General features: G+C 38.0%; 1 protein-coding gene across 1 annotated transcript in view; it reads left to right on the plus strand.

Moving 5' to 3' along the window:
• The window catches only part of DGKK (diacylglycerol kinase kappa), a 176273-nt gene that overhangs the window by 126056 nt on the left and 24041 nt on the right, over positions 1–26176 (plus strand). Inside the window, exons 9-14 of the mRNA XM_044235460.1 lie at positions 4287–4470; positions 5171–5279; positions 6038–6177; positions 7091–7172; positions 9423–9514; positions 10341–10440. Of these exons, the coding sequence (XP_044091395.1) occupies positions 4287–4470; positions 5171–5279; positions 6038–6177; positions 7091–7172; positions 9423–9514; positions 10341–10440 (707 nt within the window). The remainder of the gene's footprint in view (positions 1–4286; positions 4471–5170; positions 5280–6037; positions 6178–7090; positions 7173–9422; positions 9515–10340; positions 10441–26176) is intronic.

The following is a 26176-nucleotide window of genomic DNA, read 5'->3' on the forward strand; positions in this document are numbered from 1 at the left end:
ATATGTAGAAATGAACACCCAGAGAAGTTAAGATGTTTGCTGTAGGTTAGTGAATAAATCTGGAGGGCAAACAGCTGTGGCACACAGCTGCATTTTGTTGTAGACGTACACTGCAGAAGACAGCCCATGCTCCAAGCTGCCAAATGGATCTACAAATGATTTCAGCTACAACTTCATGGCTATTTAATTTATATATAATATTAACATTATTATTTTTCCTATTTCTTAATTTAATTCTTGACTAGTTAATATAGTCACATGGTTCAAACTTAAAAATAGAAACACATATGCACATGTTTAGTAAAAACTTACTATCCTTTCTCTCAATCTTCTCAATCTCCCATAGCCCCATCCAATCCCCACTCACAAAAAGTTGATTGCTGCCATTAGTTTATTGAATAGCTTCTAGTATTTCTTCCTGTATATACTACTAAATATAAACATATATTTTTATCCCTTCCTTTTTTAATACTATACACATTCCTCTGACCACATCTTCCTTATCCATTCATCCGTTGAAGGGCATCTTGGTTCTTTCCATAGTTTGGCGACTGTGGCCATTGCTGCTATAAACATTGGGGTACAGATGGCCCTTCTTTTCACGACATCTGTATCCTTGGGGTAAATACCCAGGAGTGCAATTGCAGGGTCGTAGGGAAGCTCTATTTTTAATTTCTTGAGGAATCTCCACACTGTTCTCCAAAGAGGCTGCACCAACTTGCAATCCCACCAACAGTGTAAGAGGGTTCCCCTTTCTCCACATCCTCTCCAACACATGTTGTTTCCTGTTTTGTTAATTTTGGCCATTCTAACTGGTGTAAGGTGATATCTCAATGTGGTTTTAATTTGAATCTCCCTGAGGGCTAATGATGATGATGGAGATCTTTTTGATCAACAGAAGATTGCTTCCTCATTCCTTTTTACAGCACAAGATACTCTATTATATGAATATATACCATAATTTATTTGAGCAGTCCTCTAATTTCAAAGTTTTTGGTCTCTTGCTATTACAACAATGCTGCAATGAACAATCTCATGCAGGTCATTTTACATATAAATCTATAGGAAAACTTCCCAGAAATGTAATTACTGGGTCATAATGCATAAGCATTTATAATTTTCATAGATGCTGTCAGATTGCCCCCCATAGGGCTTGTGTCACTTTGCACATCCACCCTCAGTAAGAGTTCATATTTTCTGTCTTCCTCAATCAAGTGTATCATCTATTTTTTTTTTTTTTGGCCAGTTTTCTGGGTAAGAAAAAAATGGTACCATGGCCTGGTTTTAATCAGTATATTTCTCATTTATGAATGAGTTTGGTCATCTTTTCACCTTTAAGAAACAATTTATATTTCTTTTTCTTATCAATGTAGCACCTATCTCATTTTCGTGAAACACATCTCAACTAAAACAAGTTAGTTTTTCAAACGGCCCACTATGCAGATAAGGAAACAGAGGTCCAAACAGCTCACAGTAGTTGGTCTCAGTGCCACTGCTGCCTCCCCTCTAGAAAGGGACTAACCCATCTGTTAAAAATCACTGGGCATAGATAGGTCTATTCCAGGACCTCTGGCAGGGGGAGTCCTTGCTTCCAAGCATAGCTCACAGTTCCTCTAGATGTTGGCAGCAACCTGTTTCCATAAATCTTTTCACTGGAGTACATACCCAAAGTCTCATGATCCCTTGGAGGTTGTTAGCAGAAGGTTGCTGAATAAGGAAAGGAAGCTCAGCAGAATCAGCTTCTCAAACAAAGAAGAGGTAAGCTTGAGGCCAGGCCATGAGTTGATCCCTGCATTGCTGGTTGGATGAGGAGCAAGCATATAAAACGTTACTACTTTTTTTAGGAGCACGTAAGGTGGCTCAGTTGGTTAAGTGTCTAAATCTTGATTTTGGCTCAGGTCATGATCTCCATGTTGTGAGGTAAGTCTCCATCCTGGGCACGGAGACTACTTAAGATTCTCTCTCTCCCTCTCCCTCTGTTCTTTCCTCATACACACTACCCCACCCATGTGTGTGCACATGCCCTCTCTCCTTAAGAAAAAAATAAGGGGCACCTGGGTGGTTCAGTCATTAAGCATCTGCTTTTGGCTCAGGTCATGATCCCGGGATCCTGGGATCAAGCCCCACACTGGGCTCCCTGCTCAGTGGGAAGACTGCTTCTCCCTCTCCCACACCCCCTGCTTGTGTTCCCTCTCTCACCGTGTCTCTCTCCATGTCCAATAAATAAACAAAATCTTTTTTAAAAAAAGAAAAGAGAAAAATAAGTAAAATAAAAATAAAAAGGTATGGCCTTTTTTGATGATTTTCTTCATATATCTTATGGCCTGACCCCTAATGTTTTGTACTATACTAAACAGTCTCACCCTGATTTTTTAACTGCTTCCTCACATCTCATTGCCATTTTGTGTGGTTCTGTCATCTCTCTGACCTAATTTCTGCCACTCTGCCCCTCACTCACTCCACAATAGTCATGCCATTCTGTTCAGTGCCCCTCAGATACCCCAGACATTCTCCCTTCTCTGGGTCCTACCACTTATTCTTTCTTCTGCTCCCAAAACTCCCCCCCCCATATATGCATTGCTCACTTTTTTATTTCATTCAAGTCTCATCTCAAATGTCACCTTCCTAGAGAAGCTGTCCCTGACCACCCCATCTAAAATAACAACCCCTTTAGTCTCTATCCTGTTTCCCTTACTTCTTTTTCTTCATATCATGTTCTCTTCTGTATTACTTTGTTTTGTTGTGCTTTCCACCATTAGAATATAAGTTCCACAAGAGCAGAAATTATTTCTATCTTGCCCACCACTGTATTCTCAGAACATTCAAGAAGGACAAGCACAGAGAATGCCCTCAATACATGTTTGTTGAATGAATGAATTAATGTCTTAACTAGCATTGCATCAACATACTACCTTTTGTAAAACAAATATTGAAAAGGGTACTACCTTCAGGTAATGTGTTCAGGGAGAGTAACTACTTCCAAGATATGCTACTGAAGGAACATGGCAGACTCCCCTTGTAGCTGTGAGTACTAACAAGCCCTGAAAATTTGGTGCCTGATTGGCTAACTGGCTAAGGATGCCTTCAAGTTCTACTGGCCAGTGAGTAGGAATTGGCTCATAGAGGAAGACTGCTTTAAGTTTTTCCAGGCAAAACAGCCATGAAATCTTCTCATGACTGCAGTATTCCTCCAGGCTCACTTTCACCCCAATTACAACAAATGGGACATCCTGCACAATTCAGGAGTGAGCCATATGACTTTTGCCCTTTGCATTTATTTTTGCTGGGGTATCCCTGGCAAGCGAAAGCTCAGAGTTTAGGGGCTCACGATTTGTCTCATCTCCTAGGGGGCCATTGCTCACTGCCTGTCTCCCTGCCAACAGGCTCTGAGGCTCAGCATGAGCTGGCAGGCACTGACAATTTAGGCTGCTATAACTTCACTTCCCTATAGGGAACTTCAGAGTTAGGAATTATTAAAAGACTCTCTCTTGTTCAGACAATTTCCCTATAGTCTTTTTTCCCCCTGAAAGTTGGTGTGATAACTGGGATTGCCCTGCCAGAGCCTTGGAGGGGTGATTATTTTTCCCTTCTTCCTCCCACACTGATATGTTCTCTGTCATTAACTGCTGTCTAAAAGACAGCCTTTCCCCCACTCCTCTCTCCTTACCTGATATTCTCTCACTGTGAGAACTGAACTATCCCAGGCAAAGAGAGAACTAATTGGTATTCTGATCCTCCTCTCTAGCTTTCAATCCTCTCCTTCTTCAGTTCCCCCTGGTGTTTTATTAATCCCTCATTGTGGCACCAATTTCCTTAATCTTTGTGTTCCAACATACTACTGTGTATAAGTCTGTTTCCCCAGCTGGAGGACAGGAGCTGTACCCCTAGAAGTATCTAGCATGATGATTGGCATGTAGTAATTGCTCAGCAAATGTTGTTTGCCTGGCAACAGCTTGGGCAGACATTAAATGAGAGCCCCTTTGGGTTGTGCTCTGAATTCTCCTCTGCTTCTCAGTCTCAGCAGACTAGAGCATAAGGAAACTCTGAGAGTTTTTGGATATGTCTTTTTGCCTTGCTTGTGGTGATTGTATCATGGGTGTTTGTATATATCTAAACCCATTAAATTGTATATATTAAATATGTGCCATTCTTTGTTTATCAATTATACCTCAGTAAAGCTGTTTTTAAAAGATCTTTGCAAAATGTGATGTCAAGTCATCTCTTATTTCCATCTCAATGGCCCTTTTCTTTCTTCTCCTTTTCTTTTTGTTGTGTGCATGTATCAGGCCAATTAGTAGTGTCTTCAGACTTCTGGAACCTCAATTGGTCATCAGCCTGTTCATGTCCCCTTCTCATCTTCATCAACTCCAAAAGCGGCGATCACCAAGGGATCGTCTTCCTCCGAAAATTCAAACAGTACCTTAACCCGTCTCAAGTTTTTGACCTGTCAAAGGGTGGACCTGAAGCCGGGTAAGCATGGGCTAAAGGATACAGTTGAGTATATAGAAGGGACTCTTCGAACTATACATTTTAGAGTAAGGGTTTCTGGAATCAGTTCTAGTACCTGGGCACAATCAAGTCAGGATGCAGACACATAACTTCAGAGCATTTGGGGTTTGCTAGTTGGAGGATTTTTAGCCCTCTCCCAGACCCTTCAAGCTCATGTTCTGCTCTCAGATTCATTCCACCTTTCCTGGTTGGAAGAAGTCTAACTCTGTCTCCTGGCCTCAGGGGAAGAGGCAAATGGGTATTGCTGTTCACCTTTCCTGTCCCTCATTCTTTCCTGCGACCAAACAGATATACCTCCACTATAGACCTGTTTTACTTATGGACCATCTGGCTGTTCAGCTCTAGTTTCTGTGAAGCCATTGACCACTGTACAAGGCTTCTTGGGCCTCAGCAAGTGGGTTTGGCTAGGTTATGAGTAGCTTCTAGAGCAAGGGTAGGCATAGAAGAGGGTGGGCTGAAGCAAGGCCTCAGCTCCAGGACTGCCTATGGGAGCATTGCCTGTAATGTTAGGTACACAGAGAGATAGGAGCTAAGTGAAAGAAGGTGGGTAGCCTGTTAGCAGGATGCAGAAGCAGTAGTCCTTAGCTCCCAGCACAGTATAGAAAAGAGTTGTAAAACCTAGTAGTTCATGAAATGACTCCTGTTCCCCTCTTTCTTTCAGGCTATGCATGTTCAAGAATTTTTCTCGCTTTCGCATTGTGGTTTGTGGTGGAGATGGCAGCGTGAGCTGGGTCTTATCTCTGATTGATGCCTTTGGATTACATGAAAAGGTGAGTTCTTGCTGACTCAGTTCAATCATTGCTAGAGAGACTGTGGGTATGGACCTGCTCATCCCAAAATGTCCTTAGTCTTCACTCTCCTTATCTATACAGCACATGTTTTCCACTGGTTTCATAGTCAACCTGACAGGGAGATTCTCACTCTAAGCTTTCTCACCTAAACCATTTTCTGTGGGAAGGAGAAATGAGGGAGTTAGCAGAAAGAATGAGCAGTGCTTTATGCCCCAGGCCCCAAAGTAAATATTTGAAGGAAAGGAGAGCAAGCAAAAAAGAAGTGGCTTCAGGCCACATTCAACCTCCAATTTCCTACCCATCTTGAGGCCACCAGTTTCCTTCCTGAGTCTCAAAAGTAGCAGAAACTTTCCTCTCACTTTCCTCCCTCTCCCTAGATAGCTCCCTGTTCTTCTGACTTTAGTAGCTTTGTCTCCTGAGGCACATTATCTTCTTGGCCAAGGCTTGATGGAAATTTGTGGCTATATTTCTCTTTCATAAGCATGGCTATAAATATTGGCATATTCTAACTTTTCCCTGCACTGAGTACGTTCTGTATTGCCAAGAGTGGTGACAAACTTTTCAGGAAAATGTTCACTTAGCATCAATATCTTCCTATTACACTTCCTAAAATCAGAAGTCTCTTATTGCCACTGGTTTTTAGACCACTATCTTTCCCAAGGAGCACCTTCTGGGTTCTTTTATGAGTGGATTTTGGTAGAATTGACTGAAAATGGTTCCTGGTTTTGTTCTTGCAGTGTCAGTTGGCAGTCATCCCACTTGGAACTGGCAATGATCTGGCCCGTGTCCTAGGCTGGGGTGCATTCTGGAACAAAAACAAGTCACCTATTACCATACTCAACAGAGTGGAGCAGGCTAGTGTGAGGATTCTAGACAGGTGAGTGGCTGAGTGATCAGGTCATTGTGCCTGTTCCAGTCCCATATCAATTACTCTCATTTACATCATCTCAATCATGAATATTCTAACCTCCCTCACAGAGCCTCATTCCTTTCTGGCTTCATTGCAGGGCAGTTTTGGGTGGCCTTGTCTATTAGGAAGTCAGAATCTACCATGTTTCTTTTAGACATCACTAAAGCCCCTGTTCAAACTTAAAAGATCCTAAATCAGGAGCCCCACAGGTAAATTTTAAGAGTTCTTAAACCTCCTTCAAATTGCATAGCTAATTATCTATGTAAGCATATTTTTTTTCCTTGGGAATGTTTCTATCTTTCTATTCTATTCCAGAATAGTATAGAAACCATTCTATAGCTTCATCAGTTTTTCAAAGAAACTCAAAAAACTTAGGGTTCAGAAATAATTGGCTTAGATTGTCTCTGCTTTAGAGAAGAATGAGTATTGCCATCCTATCTCCTGAAAAGAGATAGGGTCAATGCTGGGTCATAGTATTTAATTTATGACTGCCCATAAGGATATTCTGGGAAGTTTTTTCAAGGTATCAAGCTGAAGCCACCACAAAGACTCTTATTCAGTATGTCTTGGGCCCTGGCATATTTATGTTACAAAAGCACCTGAAGTGATCTTGGTAGTTACCTCTCTGGTTGAGAAGCACTGTCCTCTGACCCTATGATGAAATTATTTCCATCACACTGGTCTTAAGAAATACTGAGGCAGAGGCCCCAATTGTAGTATATTTGAGATCAGATGACCTGAGATAGTGTGGGCATCTCTACAACTCATCTTCCTTCACTACATAAACATTTTGACCTTTTTCTTGCTATGTGAAGCATTGATGACAGCCTGTGACAAAACAGAGCCCTAAATATCTGTCTGTCCTTGACCTTCATTTCAGATGGAGTGTGATGATCCGTGAGACTCCCAGACAAACCCCATTGCTAAGAGGACAGGTTGAAATGGATGTACCCCGATTTGAGGTAACTACTGCCCAGCTGTAATTCAAGCCAACAGCTTTATTACATAGTGAAATAAAAGGCAAAACCCAGAGAGAACTTTTTTATTGTCCATGGGCTCAATGAGCATAAGATCATTGAAGACCAGAGACATGTCAATAAGCAGCTTTTACTAGGAATGGTGTTAGACACTGGGGATATAATTCATCCAGCCATTTACTTATTCATTCATTCAAATTATATATGAAAATACTTCTGGATTACCTACTATGTGTGAGATACTGTTCTAGGAGCTGTTCGTATGTACTAGTAGGTAAAAAAGAATGACACAGTTCATGCTGTCATGGAGTTCATAGTAATAGAAACAATAGTTTTACTAAAGTAGTATGAGTGTTAGTATATAAGTAAGTAGAAAGTGGTGTGAACACCCAGCAGGTGTACCAAGCCCAATCTGGGGGAAATCAAGGAAAGATTCTCAGAAATACCATTTCAGAAAAGATTGAAGGAACAGAGGGAGTTAATCAGGATATTAAGAAAGAGGAGGCCTGTTCCAAACAGATTGAATAATGTGTGTTGTTCCAAAGGCAAGACAGAGCATAGAATATTCACAGATCAGAATGGAATATTCACATACATTTATTAATGGCTAAAGCATTGGGGTCAGGGAGGAGAAATGCAGAGAGAATGACTAAAGATGAGGCTGGAAAAGAAATCAGGGCCCAGGCCAGGAAGAACCCAGTAACCCATGGTAGGAAGTTTGGGCTTTTGCCCTAAAGAGAATTATAGAATTTTTTCCTTATATTATTAGGAGAATTTTCAAACATACTAGCTCTTGAACTCAATAGCAGAATTAGTTAGGACTCTAGCCTACAGGATGTAACTCTCAAAGACATAAAAAGCTTATTTCAATCTAAATTACATTTTTAAGATTTTATTTGTTTATTTGACAGAGAGAGACACGGCAAGAGAGGGAAAACAAGCAGGAGGAGTGGGAGAGGGAGAAGCAGTCTTCCCGCCTAGCAGGGCGCCGGGTGCGGGGCCTGATTCCAGAACCCTGGGATCATGACCTAAGCCAAAAGCAGATATTTAACAACTGAGCCACCCAGGTGCCCCTATAAATGACATTTTATTGGGCATCTGCTATATGTATATCATAGTATATATTATTAGGTATTATATTAAAGTTTGAGATATATAGTACAAATAAGTATTCAAACCTACATATATAAAATGGTAGAGTCTACCATTAAATTTCACTATACTTGCTTTATCACATATGTGTCCATATATCCATTCTGTTATCTAATAGATAGCATTCTGATATCTACTAGAAGAGTTTTAAGTAGAATTGCATGGTACATGGAAAAACAATTGAAGGAATAAAGACTAGAGGCAAGGAGAAAAGAGAGGAGATGCTGCAATTATCGAGGCAAAAGATTATGGTGATTTGAACTGGTGAAGTGGTAACAAGGATAAGAAGAAGTAGGCAAGTTTAAGACATATAGGAGTAATAGAATCACCAGGACTTGGTAGATATTTGAATGAAAGAGGTGATGGGAGAGGGAAGAGTAGCAGCTGTAGTTAAGAATACAGACTCGGGGCTCCTGGCTAGTTCAGTTGGTAGAGCATGTGACTCTCAATCTCAGGTCCATGAGTTCAAATTCCACATTGGGCATGAAGCCTAGGGGAAAAAAAAAAAAAAAAAGAACACCGACTCAAGAGCCAGACTACCTGGAATCAAATCCTGGCTATACCACTTATCAGCGTACCCCTTTCCTGTGCCTCAGTTTGCTGTTCTGTGAAATGGGGTTATTACAAGGATTACATAAGAAAATATTTATATATAGCTTAGAACAGAGCCTGGGACATTGTAAGTACTATATAAGTGAATGTTATTGTTATTACTAATATTATTATAATAAGAGGTAACACTCTGGCATTGGAAAGATGTGGTTTCAAATCCCAGATCTATTATTTACTAGCTATGCAATATGAGCTTGTTTGTTCATTTGAAATATGGAACAAAAATTTACCTCCATGAGTTTTTGAGAATTATTTAAATGACAGCAAACAATATACATCTCTTATTTTTAGAATGACCACAGATCTAAGATTATCTATGGGGTCCTTCACAAAGAATTATTTGATTGTGATTATTTTCAGTGAGGCAGTTGAGTTGTTGGTAAAGAGTAAGAAATAATGAGAAGATAAAGCTGGGCAGCAGACTATGTCTCAGTCCTGAGATTCAAGAGCTGAACACTCATTTCTCCCTAGGCTGCTGCCATCCAACATCTAGAATCCGCAACCACTGAGTTGAACAAAATCCTGAAGGCCAAGTACCCCACAGAGATGATCATCGCAACAAGGTCAGTCTTCCTTTGGCTTTCAAACTGGGGTGTTTTTATTGCCTTCATGGGCTGTTCCTCAGTCAGAGAAGGAGCTCATTTTGATAGGTTGGGGTACTGAGGCCAAGGAAAGTTATCAAATTTCTCCCAACTCCAACCACCTGAATGAAAAAATAGATGAGATTGAGGTGAGGGCTCCTGCCAGTCCAAAAAGACAGAATTACAAGCCAGAGATTTGGAAAAAGGGTTACAGAAGAGAAACAACATTCCACACTATTCAAGGGCATAACATAACTCCCTACAGTAGGAACCCCTTGCTTTCCATCTGACACTGGGAAAGGCCTCTGTAGAATTGATGACAGCTGCTTTCTCATATCCCAAACAACACATTCTGCCCTTCCAAATATGTGGGTAATTCATTTCTCCTGGGACACTTTGGATGGTTCCTGATGAGTCTGCCATATTCTCCTTTGATAAATACTTCCCCCAGGAACAGTCCTCCCAAAGTCATTATGTTTGTACTAAATTATATGGGCCCTTGAACCATAGCCGATTTGACCCAGGTAAGAGCCTGACCCAAGGTGGATCAACTGAATTTTCTTTTCTGGAAATTCTGAATTTAGGGCTAAGAAAATCTAATTAAACTCTCTTAGGTATTCATGTATTTGACCATATATACATGAAAAAACAGAAAAACAAAGGGAGAGGGGAGAGAAAGGAAAGGGAGAGATTACAGATCAGGAAAGAGAGACAGGGAAAGAGAAGGTGGAAGGTGGACTTTATAAGACAGAAGGGCTCTGGACATCATGATCCATATCACATTGTCCCATATATCTTATCTTTGCAGATTCCTGTGTTCAGCAGTGGAAGATTTTGTGGTGGATATTGTAAAGGCTTGGAGTCAGATAAAACAGAACAATACAGCTATAGAATCTGTGATTTTGAAAGTAAGTTTCCATTCCTTTTATCTTCCATGCTTTGTGGAGCCAGGGCCTACTTTTTATCCTTTATTTTTTAATTTATTATTGTTATTCCATTAAAATTAACATACACTATTATATTAGTTTCAGGTGTACTATATAGTGATTCAACTATTCTGTACATTACTCAGTGCTCATCGTGATAAGTGTACTCTTAATCCCCTTGACACCTATTTCATCCATCCCCCAACAACCTCCCTTCTGGTAACCATCAGTTTGTTCTCTACACTTGGGAGTCTTTTTTTTGGTTTATTTTTTCTTTCTTCTTTTGTTTTGTTTCTTAAATTCCAAATAAGAGTGTAATCACTTGGTATTTGTCTTTCTCTGACTGACTTATTTGCTTAGTATTGTGCCCTATAGATCCATCCATATTGTTGTAAATGGCAAGATGTCATTATTTTTTATGAATGAGTAATATTCCATTGTATGTATATAACACATCCTTTATCCACTTATCCATGGATGGACACTTAGCTGTTGTAAATAATGTTGCAATAAACATAAGGGTGCATGTATCTTTTAAAATTAGTATTTTCATTTTCTTTGGTTAAATAAACAGTAGTGGAATTACTGGATCCTATGGAAATTCTATTTTAATTTTTTGAGGAACCTCCATACTGTTTCCCAGAGTGGTTGCACCAGTTTGCATTCCCAGTAACAGTGTAAGAGGGTTCCCCTTTCCTCACATCCTCGCCAGTACTTGTTGTTTATTGTGTTGTTGATTTTAGCCAGTCTGAGAGGTGTGAGATGATAGCTTGTTGTGGTTTTGACTTGTATTTCCCTGATGATGAGTGATGTTTGAGCATCTTTTAAAGTGTCTGTTGGCTATCTGGATGTCTTCTTTGGAGAAGTGTTTGTTCATGTCTTCTGGCCATTTTTAAATTGGATTATTGGTGTTTTAGGTCTTGAGTTGTGTCATTTTTTTTTAAAGATTTTATTTATTTATTTTACAGACAGGGATCACAAGTAGGTAGAGAAGCAGGCAGAGAGAGAGGAGGAAGCAGGCTCGCTGCTAAGCAGAGAGTCCGATGCAGGGCTTGATCCCAGGACCCTGGGATCATGACCTGAGCAGAAGGCAGAGGCTTTAACCCACTGAGCCACCCAGGTGCCCCGTCAATTCTTTATATATCTTAGATACTAACCCTCTGTCAGACATGTCATTTGCAAATATCTTCTCCCATTCCATAGGTAGCCTTATAGTTTTGTTGATTATTTCCTTCACTGTGCAGAGCTTTCTATTTTGATGTAGTCCCAATATTTTATTTTTGCTTTTATTTCCCTTTTCTGAGGGGACCTATCTAGAAAAAGTTACTACAACTGATGCCAGACAAGTTACTGTCTGTGCTTTCTTCTAGGATTTTATGGTCTCATGTCTCACATTTAGGTCTTTCACCCATTTTCAATTTGTTTCTGTGTATGGCATAAGAAAGTGGTCCAGTTTCTTTCTTTTGCATGTTAATGTCCAGTTTTCCCAACACAAGTTGTTGAAGAGACAATATTTTTCCCATTGGATAGTTGTTCCTGCTTTGTTGAAGATTAACTGACCATATAATTATGGGTTTACTTCTGGGTTTTCTATTCTGTTCCACTGATCTGTGTGTCTATTTTTGTGCCATTATCATACTAGTTTCTTTCTATTTTTATTTTATTTTATTTTATTTTTCAGTGTTCCAAAATTCATTTTTTATGCCACACACCCAGCGCTCCATACAATACATGCCCTCCATAATACCCACCACTAGACTCACCCAACCCCCCCTTCCAAAACCCTCGGTTTGTTTCTCAGAGTCCACAGTCTCTCGTGGTTTGTCTCCCCCTCCAATTTCCCCCAACTCACTTCTCCTCTCCATCTCTCCCAATGTCCTCTGTGCTACTCCCTATGCTCCACAAGAAAGTGAAACCATATGATAATTGCTTGACTTATCTCTGCTTGACTTATTTCACTCAGCATAATCTCCTGCAGTCCCGTCAATGTTGATACAAAAGTTGGGTATTTATCCTTTCTGATGGAGGCATAATATTCTATTGTATATATGGACCATATCTTTTTTATCCATTTGTCCATTGAAAGGCATCTTGGTTCTTTCCACAGTTTGGCAACTGTGGCCATTGCTGCTATGAACATTTGGGTACAGATGGCCCTTCTTTTCACTACATCTGTATCTTTGGGGTAAATACCCAGTAGTGCAATTGCAGAGTCATACAGTAACTCTATTTTTAATTTCTTTTTTTTCTATTTTTAATTTCTTAAGGAATCTCCACACTGTTTTCCAAAGTGGCTGCACCAACTTGCATTCCCACCAACAGTGTAAGCGGGCTATCCTTTCTCCACATCCTCTCCAACACACATTGTTTACTATCTTGTTAATTTTGGCCATTCTAACTGGTGTAAGGTGGTTTCTCAATGTGGTTTTGATTTGAAACTCCCTGATTGCTAAGGATGATGAACATTTTTTCATGTGTCCTTTAGCCATTTGTATGTCTTCTTTGGAGAAGTGTCTGTTCATGTCGTCTGCCCATTTTTTGACATTATTATCTGTTTTGTGTGTGTATTGAGTTTGAGGAGTTCCTTATAGATCTTGGATTTTATACTGTTTTGATTACTACAGCTTTGTAATATAACTTGAAGTCCAGAATTATGGTATCTCTAGCTTTGCTTTCCTTTCTCAAGATTGCGTTGGCTATTCTGGGTCTCGTGTTTCCATACACGTTTTAGGAGAGTTTGTTCCAGTTCTGTGAAAAATACTGTTGATAATTTGACAGAGATTGCATTGATGTGTAAATTGCTTTGGGTAGTATAGACATTTTGACAATATTTGTTCTTTCAATGAATGAGCATGGACTATCTTTCCATTTCTTTGTGTCATCTTCAATTTCTTTCATCAATGTTTTAGTTTTCAGAGTACAGGTCTTTCACTTCTGTGGTTACATTTATTCCTAAGTATTATATTATTTTGGATGCAATTGTAAACAGGATTGATTCCTTAATTTCTCTTTCTGTCACTTCATTATTGGTGTATAGAAATGCAGCAGATTTCCTTTTTTTTTTAAGATTTTATTTATTTATTTGTCAGAGAGAGAGGGAGAGCGAGCGAGCACAGGCAGACAGAGAGGCAGGCAGAGGCAGGGGAGAAGCAGGCTCCCTGCCGAGCAAGGAGCCCGATGTGGGACTCGATCCCAGGACGCTGGGATCATGACCTGAGCCAAATGCAGCTGCTTAACCAACTGAGCCACCCAGGCGTCCCAAATGCAGCAGATTTCTATACATTGATTTTGTATCCTACAACTTTATTGAGTTGACTCAGCAGTACTACCAGTTTTTTGGTGGAGTCATTCTGGTTTTCTATATATAGTATCATGTCAACTGCAAATAGTGAATGTTTGACTCCCTCCTTGCCCATTTGGATGCCTTTTATTTTTTGTGTTGTCTGCTGTGACTTGGACTTCCATACTATGTTGAATAACAGTGGTGAGAGTGGACACCCTTGTCTTGTTCCTGACCATGGAAAAGCTCCCAGTTTTTCCCTGTAAGAATGATGTTAGCTGTGGGTTTTTTGATAAATGATCTTTATTATGTTGAGGTATCTTTATGGGTTTATTTCTGGGCTCTGTCTACTGTGCTATTGATCTATGTGTTGATTTTTGTTCCAGTACCATACTGTTTTGATTACTATAGCTTTGTAGTACATCTTGAAATCTGGGCTTGTAATACCTCCAGTTTTGTTCTTTCTCAGGATTGCTTTGGCTATTTAGGGTCTTTTGTCATTCCATAAAAAGTTTATGATTATTGTTCTAGTTCTGTGAAAAATGCTGTTGGTAATTTGATAGGTATTTCATTGGATGTGTATATTGCTTTGGGGAGTATGGACATTTTAACAATATTTGTTTTCCCAATCCATGAACACGGAATATCTTTCCATTTATGTCATCTTTAATTTCATTCATCAGTGTTTTATAACATTCAGAGTACAGATCTTACACTGCCTCACTTAAGTTTATTATTTTTGGTGAAATTGTAAATGGGATTGTTTTCTTAATCTCTCTTTCTGCTACTTCCTTACTAGTGCATAGACTGCTTTAGATTGATTTTGCATTCTGCAGTTTTACTGAATTCATTTTTTTGCCCTAGTAGTTTTTTGGTGGAGTCTTTTTAGGGTTCTCTATATACAGTATCATTTCATTTGCAGATAGTAAAAGTTTTACTTCTTCCTTAGAGATTTGGATGCCTTTTATTTCTTATTGTTGTCTGATTGCTGTGGCTAGGACTTCGAGTAGTATGCTGAATAACAATGGTGAGAGTGGGCATCCTTGTCTTATTCCTAATCTTGGGGGAAAGCTCTGTTTTTTCACCATTTACTATGGCTGACTGCGGGCTTTTCATATATGGCCTTTATCATGTTGAGGTATGTTCCCTATAAAACTACTTTATTAAGGGTTTTTAGCATGAATGAATGTATACTTTGTTAGATGCTTTTTCTATATCTGTTGAAATGATCACATGATTTTTATCCTTTCTATTGTTGATGTGGTGTGTCACACTGATTAATCACAAATATTGAATCACCCTTGCCTCTGAGGAATAAATCCTACTTGATCATGGTGAATGATTTTTTAATGTACTGTTGAGTTCAGTTTGTTAATATTTTGTTGAAGATTTTTGCAGCTATGTTCTTTGAGATATTGGCCTGTAGTTCCCCTTTTTTATATTGTGTTTATCTAGTTTTGTTATCAGATTAATGCTGGCTTCATAGAATAAACGTAGAAGATTTCCCTCCTTTTATGTTTTTTGGAATAGTTGAGAACTCTTCTGTAAATGTTCAGTAGAATTCATCTATGAAGCCAGCTGGTCCTGGACTTCTGTTTGTTGGGGATTTCTTGATTAGTGATTCAATTTCATTGCTGGTAATCAGTCTGTTCAAATTTTTTATCTCTTCCTAGTTCAGTTAAGGAAGGTGATTTTTTTCCCTAGGAATTTGTCCACTTATTCTAGGTTGTCCAATTTGTTGATGTATAATTTTTCATAATATTCTCTCATAATCCTTTGTATTTCTGCATCATCAGTTGTTATTTCTCTTCTTTCTCTTCTGATTTTGTTTATTCTTCTCTCTCTCTTTTGGTAAGTCTGATTAAAGGTTTATCAATTTAGTTTGTCTTTGCAAAGAACCAGCTCCTGGTTTTATTGGTCTATTCTATTGGTTGTTTAATTTCTATTTCACTTATTCTGCTCTCATTTTTATTATTTTCTTCCTCGTACTGTTGTTGGATTTGGTTGTTTTCTTTTTTCTATCTCCTTTAGATGTAAGGTTAGGTTTTTGATATTTTTGAGATTTGAGATTTTTCTTGCTTTTTGAGGTAGGCCCATATTGCTATAAACTTCCCTCTTCAAATAGCCTTTCCTATATCCCAAAGGTTCAGGATTTTGTGTGTTCATTTTCACTTGTCTCAATGTTTTGTTTTGTTTTATTTTTTTATGTCCCCTTGACCTATTCATTGTTTAGTAGCATGCTATTTAACCTCCTTGTATTTGTTTTCTTTCCTGATTTTGCCCAGTGGTTGATTTCTAGTTTCACAGCATTGTGTAAGAAAAGATGCATGATATGACTTCAGTCATCTTGATTTTGTTGAGACTTATTTCATGGCCTAACATGTGATCTATCTGGAGAGCATTCCATATGCACTTGAAAAGAATGTCTATTCTACTGCTTTAGGATAGAATATTCTAAATATATCTGTTAGACCCATCTGGCCCAAATTGTCATTTAAGTCACTGTTTCCTTTTGATCTCTTGGATGATTTATCCATTGATGTAAGTGAGCTGTTATAATACCAGCTATTATTTTATCATTATAAATTACTTCTTTTATTTTTTCATTTATTCACAATTGTTTTTTCAAAGAGGTAAAGCATTTGGCTGTATGATACAGATACACCTTTATTTAAACCACTAAAAGATGGTTTCTGTAATTTGCCACCAAATGTATTCCTTGCTGATTTATATAGTTTTCTTCTTTCTTTTTTTGCATTATAATTTTTAAATTCAATTAATTAACATATAATGTATTATTCATTTCAGAGGTATAGGTCTGTGATTCATAAGTCTTATATAATACCCAGTGCTCTCCTTAACATCACATGCCCTTCTTAATGTCCATTTATCCCTCCTTAATGTCCATTTATCCCATAATGTCCAGTTATCCCATCCCTACATGTCCCTCCCCTCCAGCAACCCTGTTTGTTTCCTATGATTAAGAGTCTCTTATGGTTCATCTCCCTCTCTGGTTTCATCTTGTTTTATTTTTTCCTCTCATCCCCTATAATCCTGTTTTGTTTCTTAAATTCCACATACCAATGAGATCATATGATAATTGTTTTTCTCTGATTGACTTATTTCACTTAGTATAATACCCCTTACTTTCATCCACATCATTGCAAATGACAAGATTTAGTTTTTTGATGGCTGCTTGATATTCCAGTGTGTGTGTGTGTGTGTGTGTGTGTGTGTGCGTGTGCATGTGCACACACATGCACATGTGTATGTATACACCAGATCTTTATCCATTCATCTGTTGATAGACATCTGGGCTTTTTCTGTAGTTTGGCTATTGTGGACATTGCTGCTATAAACATCAAGGTGCAGGTGTCCCTCTACATCACTACATTTGTATCTTTGGGGTAAACGCATAGCAGTGCAATTGCTGGGTCGTAGAGAAGCTCTATATTCAGCTTTCTGAGGAACCTCCATACTGTTTTCCAGAGTGGCTGCATAAGCTTCATCCCCAACGACAGTATAAGAGGGTTCTCCTTTCTCCACATCCTCACCAACATTTGTTGTTCCATGATTTGTTAATTTTAGCCATTCTGACATGGGCGAGGTGGTATCTCATTGGGCTTTTGATTTGTATTTCACTGATATCATGTGATGTGGAACATTTTTTCATGTGTCTGTTGACCATTTGTAGGTCTTCTTTGGAGAAATGTCTGTCATGTCTTCTGCCCATCCATTTTTTGACTGGATTATTTGGTTTTTGGATGTGGAGTTTCATAAGTTATTTATAGATCTTGGATACTTGCCCTTTATATGATATGTAATTTGTAAATATCTTCTCTCATTCTGTCAGTTGTCTTTTGGTTTTGCTGTGCAAAAGCTTTTCATCTTGATGACGTCCCAATAGTTCATTTTTGCCTTTATTTTCCTTACCTTATAGTGAAAGGAAATGGACCAGTTTCATTCTTCTGCACGTTGCTGTCCACTTTTCCCAACACCATTTGTTAAAGACACTGCCTTTTCCCCACTGAATATCCTTTCCTGATTTGTTGAATATTAATTGACCATAGAGCTGAGGGTTCATTTCTGGATTCTCTTTTCTGTTCCATTGATCTATGTGTCTGTTTTTGTGCCAGTACCATACTGTCTTGATGATTACAACTTTGTAATAGAGCTTGAAGTCTAGAATTGTGATGCCACAAGTTTTGGTTTTCTTTTTCAACACTCCTTTAGCTATCCAGTGTCTTTTCTAGTTCCATACAAATTTTAGCATTAAAATTTAGGTTTCCGTTCTGTGAAAAAAGTTAATGGTATTTTGTAGAGATTGCATTGAATGTGTAGGTTGCTTTAAGTAGCATAGACATTTTAACAATATTTATTCTTCTGATCCATGAGCATGGAATGTTTTCTATTTCTTTGTGCCTTCCTCAATTTCTTTCATGAGTGTTCTATAGTTTTCTGAGAACATATCCTTTGCCTCTTTGGTTAGGTTTATTCCTAGGTATCTTATGGCTTTTTGTGCGACCATAAATGGGATTGATTCCTTGATTTCTTTTTCTTTTGCCTCATTGTAAGTATATAGAAATGCAACTGATTTCTGTACATTGATGTTTATATCCTGCCAATTTGCTGAATTCCTGTATGATTTCTAGCAATTTGTGGGTGGAGTCTTGTGTTTTCCACATAGACTATCATGTCATCTGCAAAGAGTGAGAGTTTCACTTCTTCTTTGCCAGTTCGGATGCCTTTATTCCTTTTTGTTTTCCAATTGCTGAGGCTGACTTCTAGTACTATGTTGAACAGCAGTGGTGATAATGGACATGTCTGCCATGTTCCTGACCTTAGGGGAAAAGCTCTCAGTTTTCCCCCCATTGAAAATGATATTTGCTGTGGGCTTTCCATAAATGGCTTTTATGATGACTCTATCCTTATACTACGAAGAGTTTTAATCAAGAAAGGATGTTGTACTTTGTCAAATGCTTTTTCTACAGCTATTGAAAGGATCATATGGCTCTTGTCCTTTCTTTCAGTTATGTAGGATATCACAATGATTGATTTGCAGATGTTGAACCACCTTTGCAGCCCAGGAATAAATCCCAGTTGGTCGTGGTGAATAATCCTTTTAATGTACTGTTGGCTTCTGTTGGCTAGTATTTTGGTGAGAATTTTTCCATCCATTTTCATCAGGGATATTGGTCTGTAATTCTTCTTTTTGGTAGGGTCTTCGATTTGGGGATCAAGGTAACACTAACTTCCTAGAAAGAGTTTGGAAGTTTTTCTTCCATTCCTATTTTTTGAAACAGCTTCAGAAGAGTAGGTATTAATTTTTCTTTGAATATTTGCTACAATTCCCCTGGGAAGCCATCCAGCCCTGGGCTCTTGTTTGTTGGGAGATTTTTGATTACTGCTTCAATTTCCTTGCTGGTTATAGGTCTGTTCAGCTTTCCTATTTCTTCCTGTTCCAGTCTTGGTAGTTTATAAGTTTCCAGGAATGCATGCATTTCTTCTAGATTGCTTAATTTGTTGGCATATAGTTGCTAGTAATAATTTTTAATAATTATTTCTATTTCCTTGGTGTTAGTCATGATCTCAGCCCTGTCATTCATGATTTTATTAATTAGGGTCCTTTCCCTTTTCTTTTGAATAAATCTGGCCAGTGGTTTATTGATCTTATTAATTCTATTAAAGAACCAGCTTCTAGGTTCATTTATCTGTTCTACTGTCCTTTTGGTTTCTATTTCATTGATTTCTGCTCTGATCTTTATTATTTATCTTCTCCTGCTGGGTTTAGGCTTTGTTTGTTGTTCTTTCTCAATGAGCTTTAGGTATACGGTTAGGTTATGTATTTGAGACCTTTCTTGTTTCTTGAGAAAGTCTTGTACTGCTGTATACTTCCCTCTTAGGACCACTTTTGCTGCATCCCAATGATTTTGAACAGTTGTGTTTTCATTTTCATTTGTTTCCATGAATTTTTTTAATTCTTTAATTTCCTGGTTGACCCATTCATTCTTTAATAGGATACTCTTTAGCCTTCATTTATTTCTTTCCAAATTTATTTTTGGGACTGAGTTCCAGTTTCAAAGCATTGTGGTCTGAAAATATGCAGAGAATGATCCCAGTCTTTTGGTGCTAATTGAGACTTAATTTGAGACCCAGTATGTTATCTATTCTGGAGAATGTTCCATGTGTACTTGAGAAGAATGTGTGTTCTGTTGCTTTAAGATGGAGTGTTCTTAGGAAACAAATACAAATGTTATGGATCAAATGAAAAAGATTGAGAGAACACCCTCATTTGGGTAGGTCACTTTCAGCACTTGGAAGGAACTGCCATGGGGAATAAGGTAAAACGTTACTGACAACTCAGGCAAACACCCAGGTCTGTTAAAATAATGAATAAAGACCCCATGCATATAAGAAAAAAAAAAGATGGAGTGTTCTGGATAAGTGTGAAGTCCACCTGGTCCAGTGTGTCACTCAAAGCCCTTATTTCCTTCTTGATCTTCTGCTTAGATGACCTGTCCACTTCAGTGAGGGAGGGTGTTAAATTTCCCTATTATTGATGTATTATTATCAATGTGTTTCTTTAATTTTGTTAGTAATTGTTTTATGTAAGTGCCTGCTCTCATTTTAAGGGCATAAATATTTATAATTGCTATATCTTCTTATTGGATAGACTCTTTAATTACAATATAGTGTCCTTCCTCATCTCTTATTCTAGTCTTTGGCTAAAATCTAATTTGTCTGATACAAGTATTGCCACCCCAGCTTTCTTTTGTTGTCCATTAGCATGATAAATGGTTTTTTATCTAGAAGGACATCTGGAGGTGTCTTTGGGTCTAAATATGTCTTTAAGATAGCATATCAGTGGGTCTTGCTTTTATCCAATCTGATATCCTATGTCTTTTGATTGGGGGCATTTAGCCCATTTACATTCAGAGTAACTACTGAAAGATATGAATTTAATGTCATTGCATTACCTGTAAAGTGACTGTTACTATATATTGTCTCTGTTCCTTTCTGGTCTATGTTACTTTAGGGCTCTCTCTTTGCTTAGAGGATCCCTTTTAACATTTATTGTAGGGATGGTTTAGTTATCACAAATTCTTTTAGTTTCTGTTTGTCCTAGAAGGTTTTTTTTTTTATCACTCTATCTTTTTTTAATGACATCCTAGCTGGATCAAGTATTCTTGGCTCCATATTTTTCTCATTTAGCATCCTGAATATATCATGCCAGTCCTTTCTGGCCTGCTAGGTCTCTGTGGATAAGTCTTCTGTCAATCTAATATTTCTACCCTTGTAGGTTATAGACTTCTTGTCATAAGCTGCTTAAAGGATATTCTCTTTGTCTTTGGGATTTGCAAATTTCACTAATACATGTTGGGGTGTTGACCTATTTTTATTAATTTTGAGGGGGGTTCTCTGTGCCTCCTAGATTTTTATGCCTGTTTCCTTCCCCAAATTAGGGAACTCTCCACTGTAATTTGCTCCAATATACCATCTGCCTCCTCTCTCTTTTCTCTTCTTTTGGGATCCCAATTATTCTAATATTGTTCTGCTTTATGGTATCACTTATCTCTCAAAATCTCTCCTTGTGATCCAGTAGTTGTTTATCTCTCTTTTTCTCAGCTTCTTTATTCTCCATCATTTGGTCTTCTATATTACTAATTCTCTCTTATGCCTCATTTATCCTACCAGGAAGAGCCTCCCTTTTTTATTGCATCTCATTAATAGTCTTTTTTATTTCAACTGGTTAGATTTTAGTTCTTTTATTTCTCCAGAAATGGATTCTCTAGTGTCTTCTATACTTTCTTCAAGTATAGTTTCTATATAATCATTATTCTGAACTCTTTCTTATCTCCATACTGATTAGGTCCCTGGCAGTCAGTACTGCCACTTGTTCTCTTTTTTGAAGTTAGTTTTTCTGTCTTGTCATTCTGTCCAGAGAATAGATAAACAGGAGAACAAAATACTAAAATGGGAGCAACAACCCCAGGGAAATGTACACTAAATGAATCAGAAGAGACCCAAAACTGGGGAAAAAATTTTTTTAAAAAGGTAATATAATCAGGTGAGTAGAATAGAGCAATACACTGGATTCTGTGCAGTGTAGAGAATACACTGGATTCTTTTGTTTGGTCTGTTTTAGAAAACTAGATCTCAAATTTGTAAAGAAAGAAAAACATATATGTAAAACATATATGTAAAAGAATAAAATGAAAGGATAGAATGTAACTATAAAAATGGAAATTAAAAGAAAAGAAAAAACAAAAGAGAAAAGCAGCAACAAATAAAAAGAAGGAATATAAACAGGTGAACAGAACAGAGCAATACACTATCTACTGAGTGTATATTGGTCAGTTTGTTAGAAGAAACTAAATCCCAAAATTGAAAGGAAATAAAAATGTATATATACAAAAATACAATTAAATACATTGAAAGGATAGGATGTAACTGTAAAGGTGAAAATAAAAAAAGACTTGAACAAAGCAAAAAAAAGGAAGAAGGGAAAAAAGAAAAAAGAATATGATTAGATAGGTGAATAGAACAAAATCATTCACTAGATTTTGGGTGTATTTTGGTCTACTAGAAGAAACTGCACCCCAAAATTATAAAGAAAGAAAAACTTACATATATTCAAAAATAAGTTATACACAAACAATGAATCCTGGAACACTACATCAAAATCTAATGATGTACTGTATGGTGACTAACATAGCATAATTTAAAAAATTATTAAAAATAATTAAATAATAAATAAATAAATACAATGAAGGGATAAAATGCAACCGTAGGGGCGCCTGGGTGGCTCAGTGGGTTAAGCCTCTGCCTTCAGCTAGGTCATGATCTCAGGGTCCTGGGATCAAGCCCCACATCAGGCTCTCTGCTCAGCAGGAAGCCTGCTTCCCCCTCTCTCTCTGCCTGCTGCTCTGCCTACTTGTGATCTCTCTCTCTACCTGTCAAATAAATAAATAAAATATTTTTTAAAAACTGTAACTGTAAAAATGAAAATTTTAGAAGTTTTTTTTAGAAAGAGCTGATAAAATAAATTGGTTGAAAAAAAGAAAGAAAAAATTTTGGAGGAGATTATGCTGAGTGAAATAAGTCAAGCAGAGAAAGTCAATTATCATATGGTTTCACTTACTTGTGGAACACAAGGAATAGCATGGAGAACATTAGGAAAAGGAAGGTAAAAGTGAAGGGGGGATTGGATGGGGAGATGAACTATAAGAGACTGTGGACTCTGAGAAACAAACTGAGGGCTTTAGAGGGGAGGAGGGTGAGAGGATGGGTTGCCCTGGTGATGGGTATTAAAGAGGACACATATTGTGTAGAACACTGGGTGTTATAAGTAACCAATGAATCTTGGAACACTACATCAAAAACTAATGATGTACAGTATGATGACATAACGATAAAAAATAATAATGTGAAAAATAATAAATAAAGATTTTTGTTCTGAAAAAACAAGTTCTAAAAAAGAGAGAATTTAAGTTGAAAGATTACAGAACCATGAATTCTATGTGCTGTATTCCCTTAGGGCTGGAGTTTTGCAGTTCTTGATTGGTAAACTTGGTCTTATCTGGATGATCTTGCTGATATTCTGGGGGAGAAGCCTGTTGCATTGATTCTCAAGTGTCTTTGCCCTAAGCAGAATTGTACTGCCCTTGCCAGGGAACCAGGCTATGTAATCTACTCTGGTTTGCTCTATGTGGTTTTGTTCCCTTAAGGCTTTCCATACAACTTTGGATGATGAGAATGAAAATGGCAACCTCCCAATCTCCCACCCTTGAGCAGAAAGCTGGGGTCCCCACTCCTCAGTGAACCCTCAGAGAATAGCAGTCAGTCACTCTTGTCTCTCTCACCCAGCCTGTAACTGAGCATTTCTGTCTCAGGCACATGACACATTTCGGGTCTCCAAAGCCTGCAGACTCCTGCAGTGTGCTCCCATGCTGCTCTTCCAGGGGGAGGAAGGGGGGTAGTCTCACTGGCTCTGCAGTTTGTTGGACTCTTCTCCGATAGCAGTCAACCGATTGTGCTATGGTTCCCAGTTTATGGCAACCCTGAGCTGAGAGCCCACTCCTGGGCTCACTCTTTGCAGCCAGCTTCCCTGCTCTGAGGCCTGGGAGCTCTGTCACACTCAAGCATTCCCAATATTACTGTGACCCCAAGGATCCTGAGACCACACTGTCCCAGCTAGAGTTTTGTTCCCCCCACCCAACTTAGCCTGAGTGATGTCCCTCACTAAAGCCAACTTCTAAAGTTCTGATTTATGTTCCACTGCTATATCACTTGCCAGTAGTTGGCTTATGGAGGCTCCCTCTCCCTGTAGCTTATCTTCCCATATATCACCTCAGATTCACTTTTCCACACTTCCTACTTTGCAAAAAGTGGTTGCTTTTCTATTTGTAGAGTTTCAGCTATTCTTTTCTTACATCTCTCGTTGAGTTTGCAGGTGTTCAGAATGATTTGATAGCTATCTAGCGAAATCCCTGGGGCCAGATGAAATTAAAGTCTCCTACTTCTTCGCCATCTTGTAAATAAATCTTCCTTTATGTCTTTTAATAGCTACTTTATGTATTTGGGCGCTCCCATGTTGGGTGCATAAGTATTTACGATTGTTATATCTTCCTGTTGGATTGTTCCTTTTATGATTATATAGTGTCTTTCTTTGACTCTTGTTAGAGTCCTTGTTTTATTTATTTTTATTTTTATTTTTTTAAAGATTTTATTTATTTATTTGGTGAAGAGAGACCATGAGAGAGGGAGACCATGGAGAGAGAAGGAACACAAGCAGGGGGAGTGGGAGAGGGAGAAGCAGGCTTCTCTCTGAGCAGAGAGCCCAATGTGGGGCTCAGTTCCAGGACCCCAGGATCATGACCCAAGCCAAAGGCAGAATCTTAATGACTAAGCCACCCAGGCACCCCAAGTCTTTGTTTTAAAGGTCTACTTTATCCAATACAAGAATTGCTACCCTGGCTTTCTTTTCATTCCTATTGACATGATAAATGGTTTTCTATCCCTTAACTTTCAATCTGCATGTGTCTATAGGTTTGAAATGAGTCTCTTGTATGCAGCATATAGGTGGGTCTTGCTTTTTCATCCACTCTGTCACCTTGTGCCCTTTGAGTCCTTTACATTCAAAGTAATTATTGAAAGTTATGTACATATTACCATTTTGTTACTCATTTTACAGTTGTTTTTGTACTTCTTCTCTGTTCCTTTCTTCTCTTGCTCTCTTCTTTTGTGGTTTGCTGGCTTTCTTTTGTGATATACTTGGATCCCTTTTTCTTTATTTTTTGCATATCCACTATCAGTTTTTGATTTGTGGTTACCATTACCTTTGTATATAACATCTTCTGCATATAGGAGTCTATATTAAGTTGATGGTCACTTAAGTTTGAACTCATTCTGAAAGAACTAAATTTTTACCCCTCTCCCACTCCGCTTTACATTGTTTCATTTTGTGAATCCCTTAGCTGATTTTTATAGATATACTTAATTTTACTGTGTTTGTGCTTCCTAGTTTTCTTAGTCCTGCTTATGGTTTTTCTTTCCACTCAAAGAGTCTTCTTTAACATTTCTTTTAAGTCTGGTTCAGTGGTGATGAATTCTTTTAACTTTTCGTTGTCTGGGAAACTATCTTTCCTTCTTTTCTGAACAATAGCCTTGCTAGATAGAGTATTCTTGGCTGCAGGGTTTTTTTCTTTCACCACTTGGAATATATTATAGAAATCCCTTCTGGTCTGCAAAGTTTCTGCTGAAAATCAACTGATAGACTTACGAACTTTTTTCTTGTATGTAACTGTTTTCTCTTGCTGCTTTTAAAATTCTCTTTGTCACTACTTCTTGCCATTTTAATTATTATGTGTCTTGGTGTGAACCTCCTTGGGCTAATTTTGTTGGGGGCTCTCTGTGTCTACTGAATCTGGATTTTTGTTTCTTTCTCCATATTAAAGAATATTTTCAGCTATTATTTCTTTAAATAAATTTTCTGCCCTCTCTTCTGTCTCTTCTCCTTCTGGGATCCACATAATGTGAACAGTGTTATGCTTGATGGTGTCACTGCATTCCCTTAATCTATTCTCATTCTTTATTACTCTTTTTTTCTTCCCCCTGTTCAGCTTGACTGTTTTCTATTACTCTATTCTCCAGGTCGCTGATCTGTTCTGCTTCCTCTAGTCTATTATTTATTCCCTCTAATGTATTTTTAATTTCAGTTATTCAGTTTTTCATCTTCAATTGGTTCTTTTTTATGTTTTCTATCTCTTTGTTGAGGATCTCACTGAGGTTCTCCACTCTTTTCTCAAGTCAAGTGACTATCTTTATGACCATCACTTTAAATTTTCTATTAGGTATATTGTTAGCTCTGTTTTGTTTAGCTCTCTTGTTGTGATTTTGACCTGTTCTTTCATTTGTGACATATTCCTCTGTCTCACC

This window comes from Neovison vison, chromosome X (genome assembly GCF_020171115.1).
Source record: "Neovison vison isolate M4711 chromosome X, ASM_NN_V1, whole genome shotgun sequence".
In the NCBI taxonomy this organism is placed as follows: Eukaryota; Metazoa; Chordata; class Mammalia; order Carnivora; family Mustelidae; genus Neogale; species Neogale vison.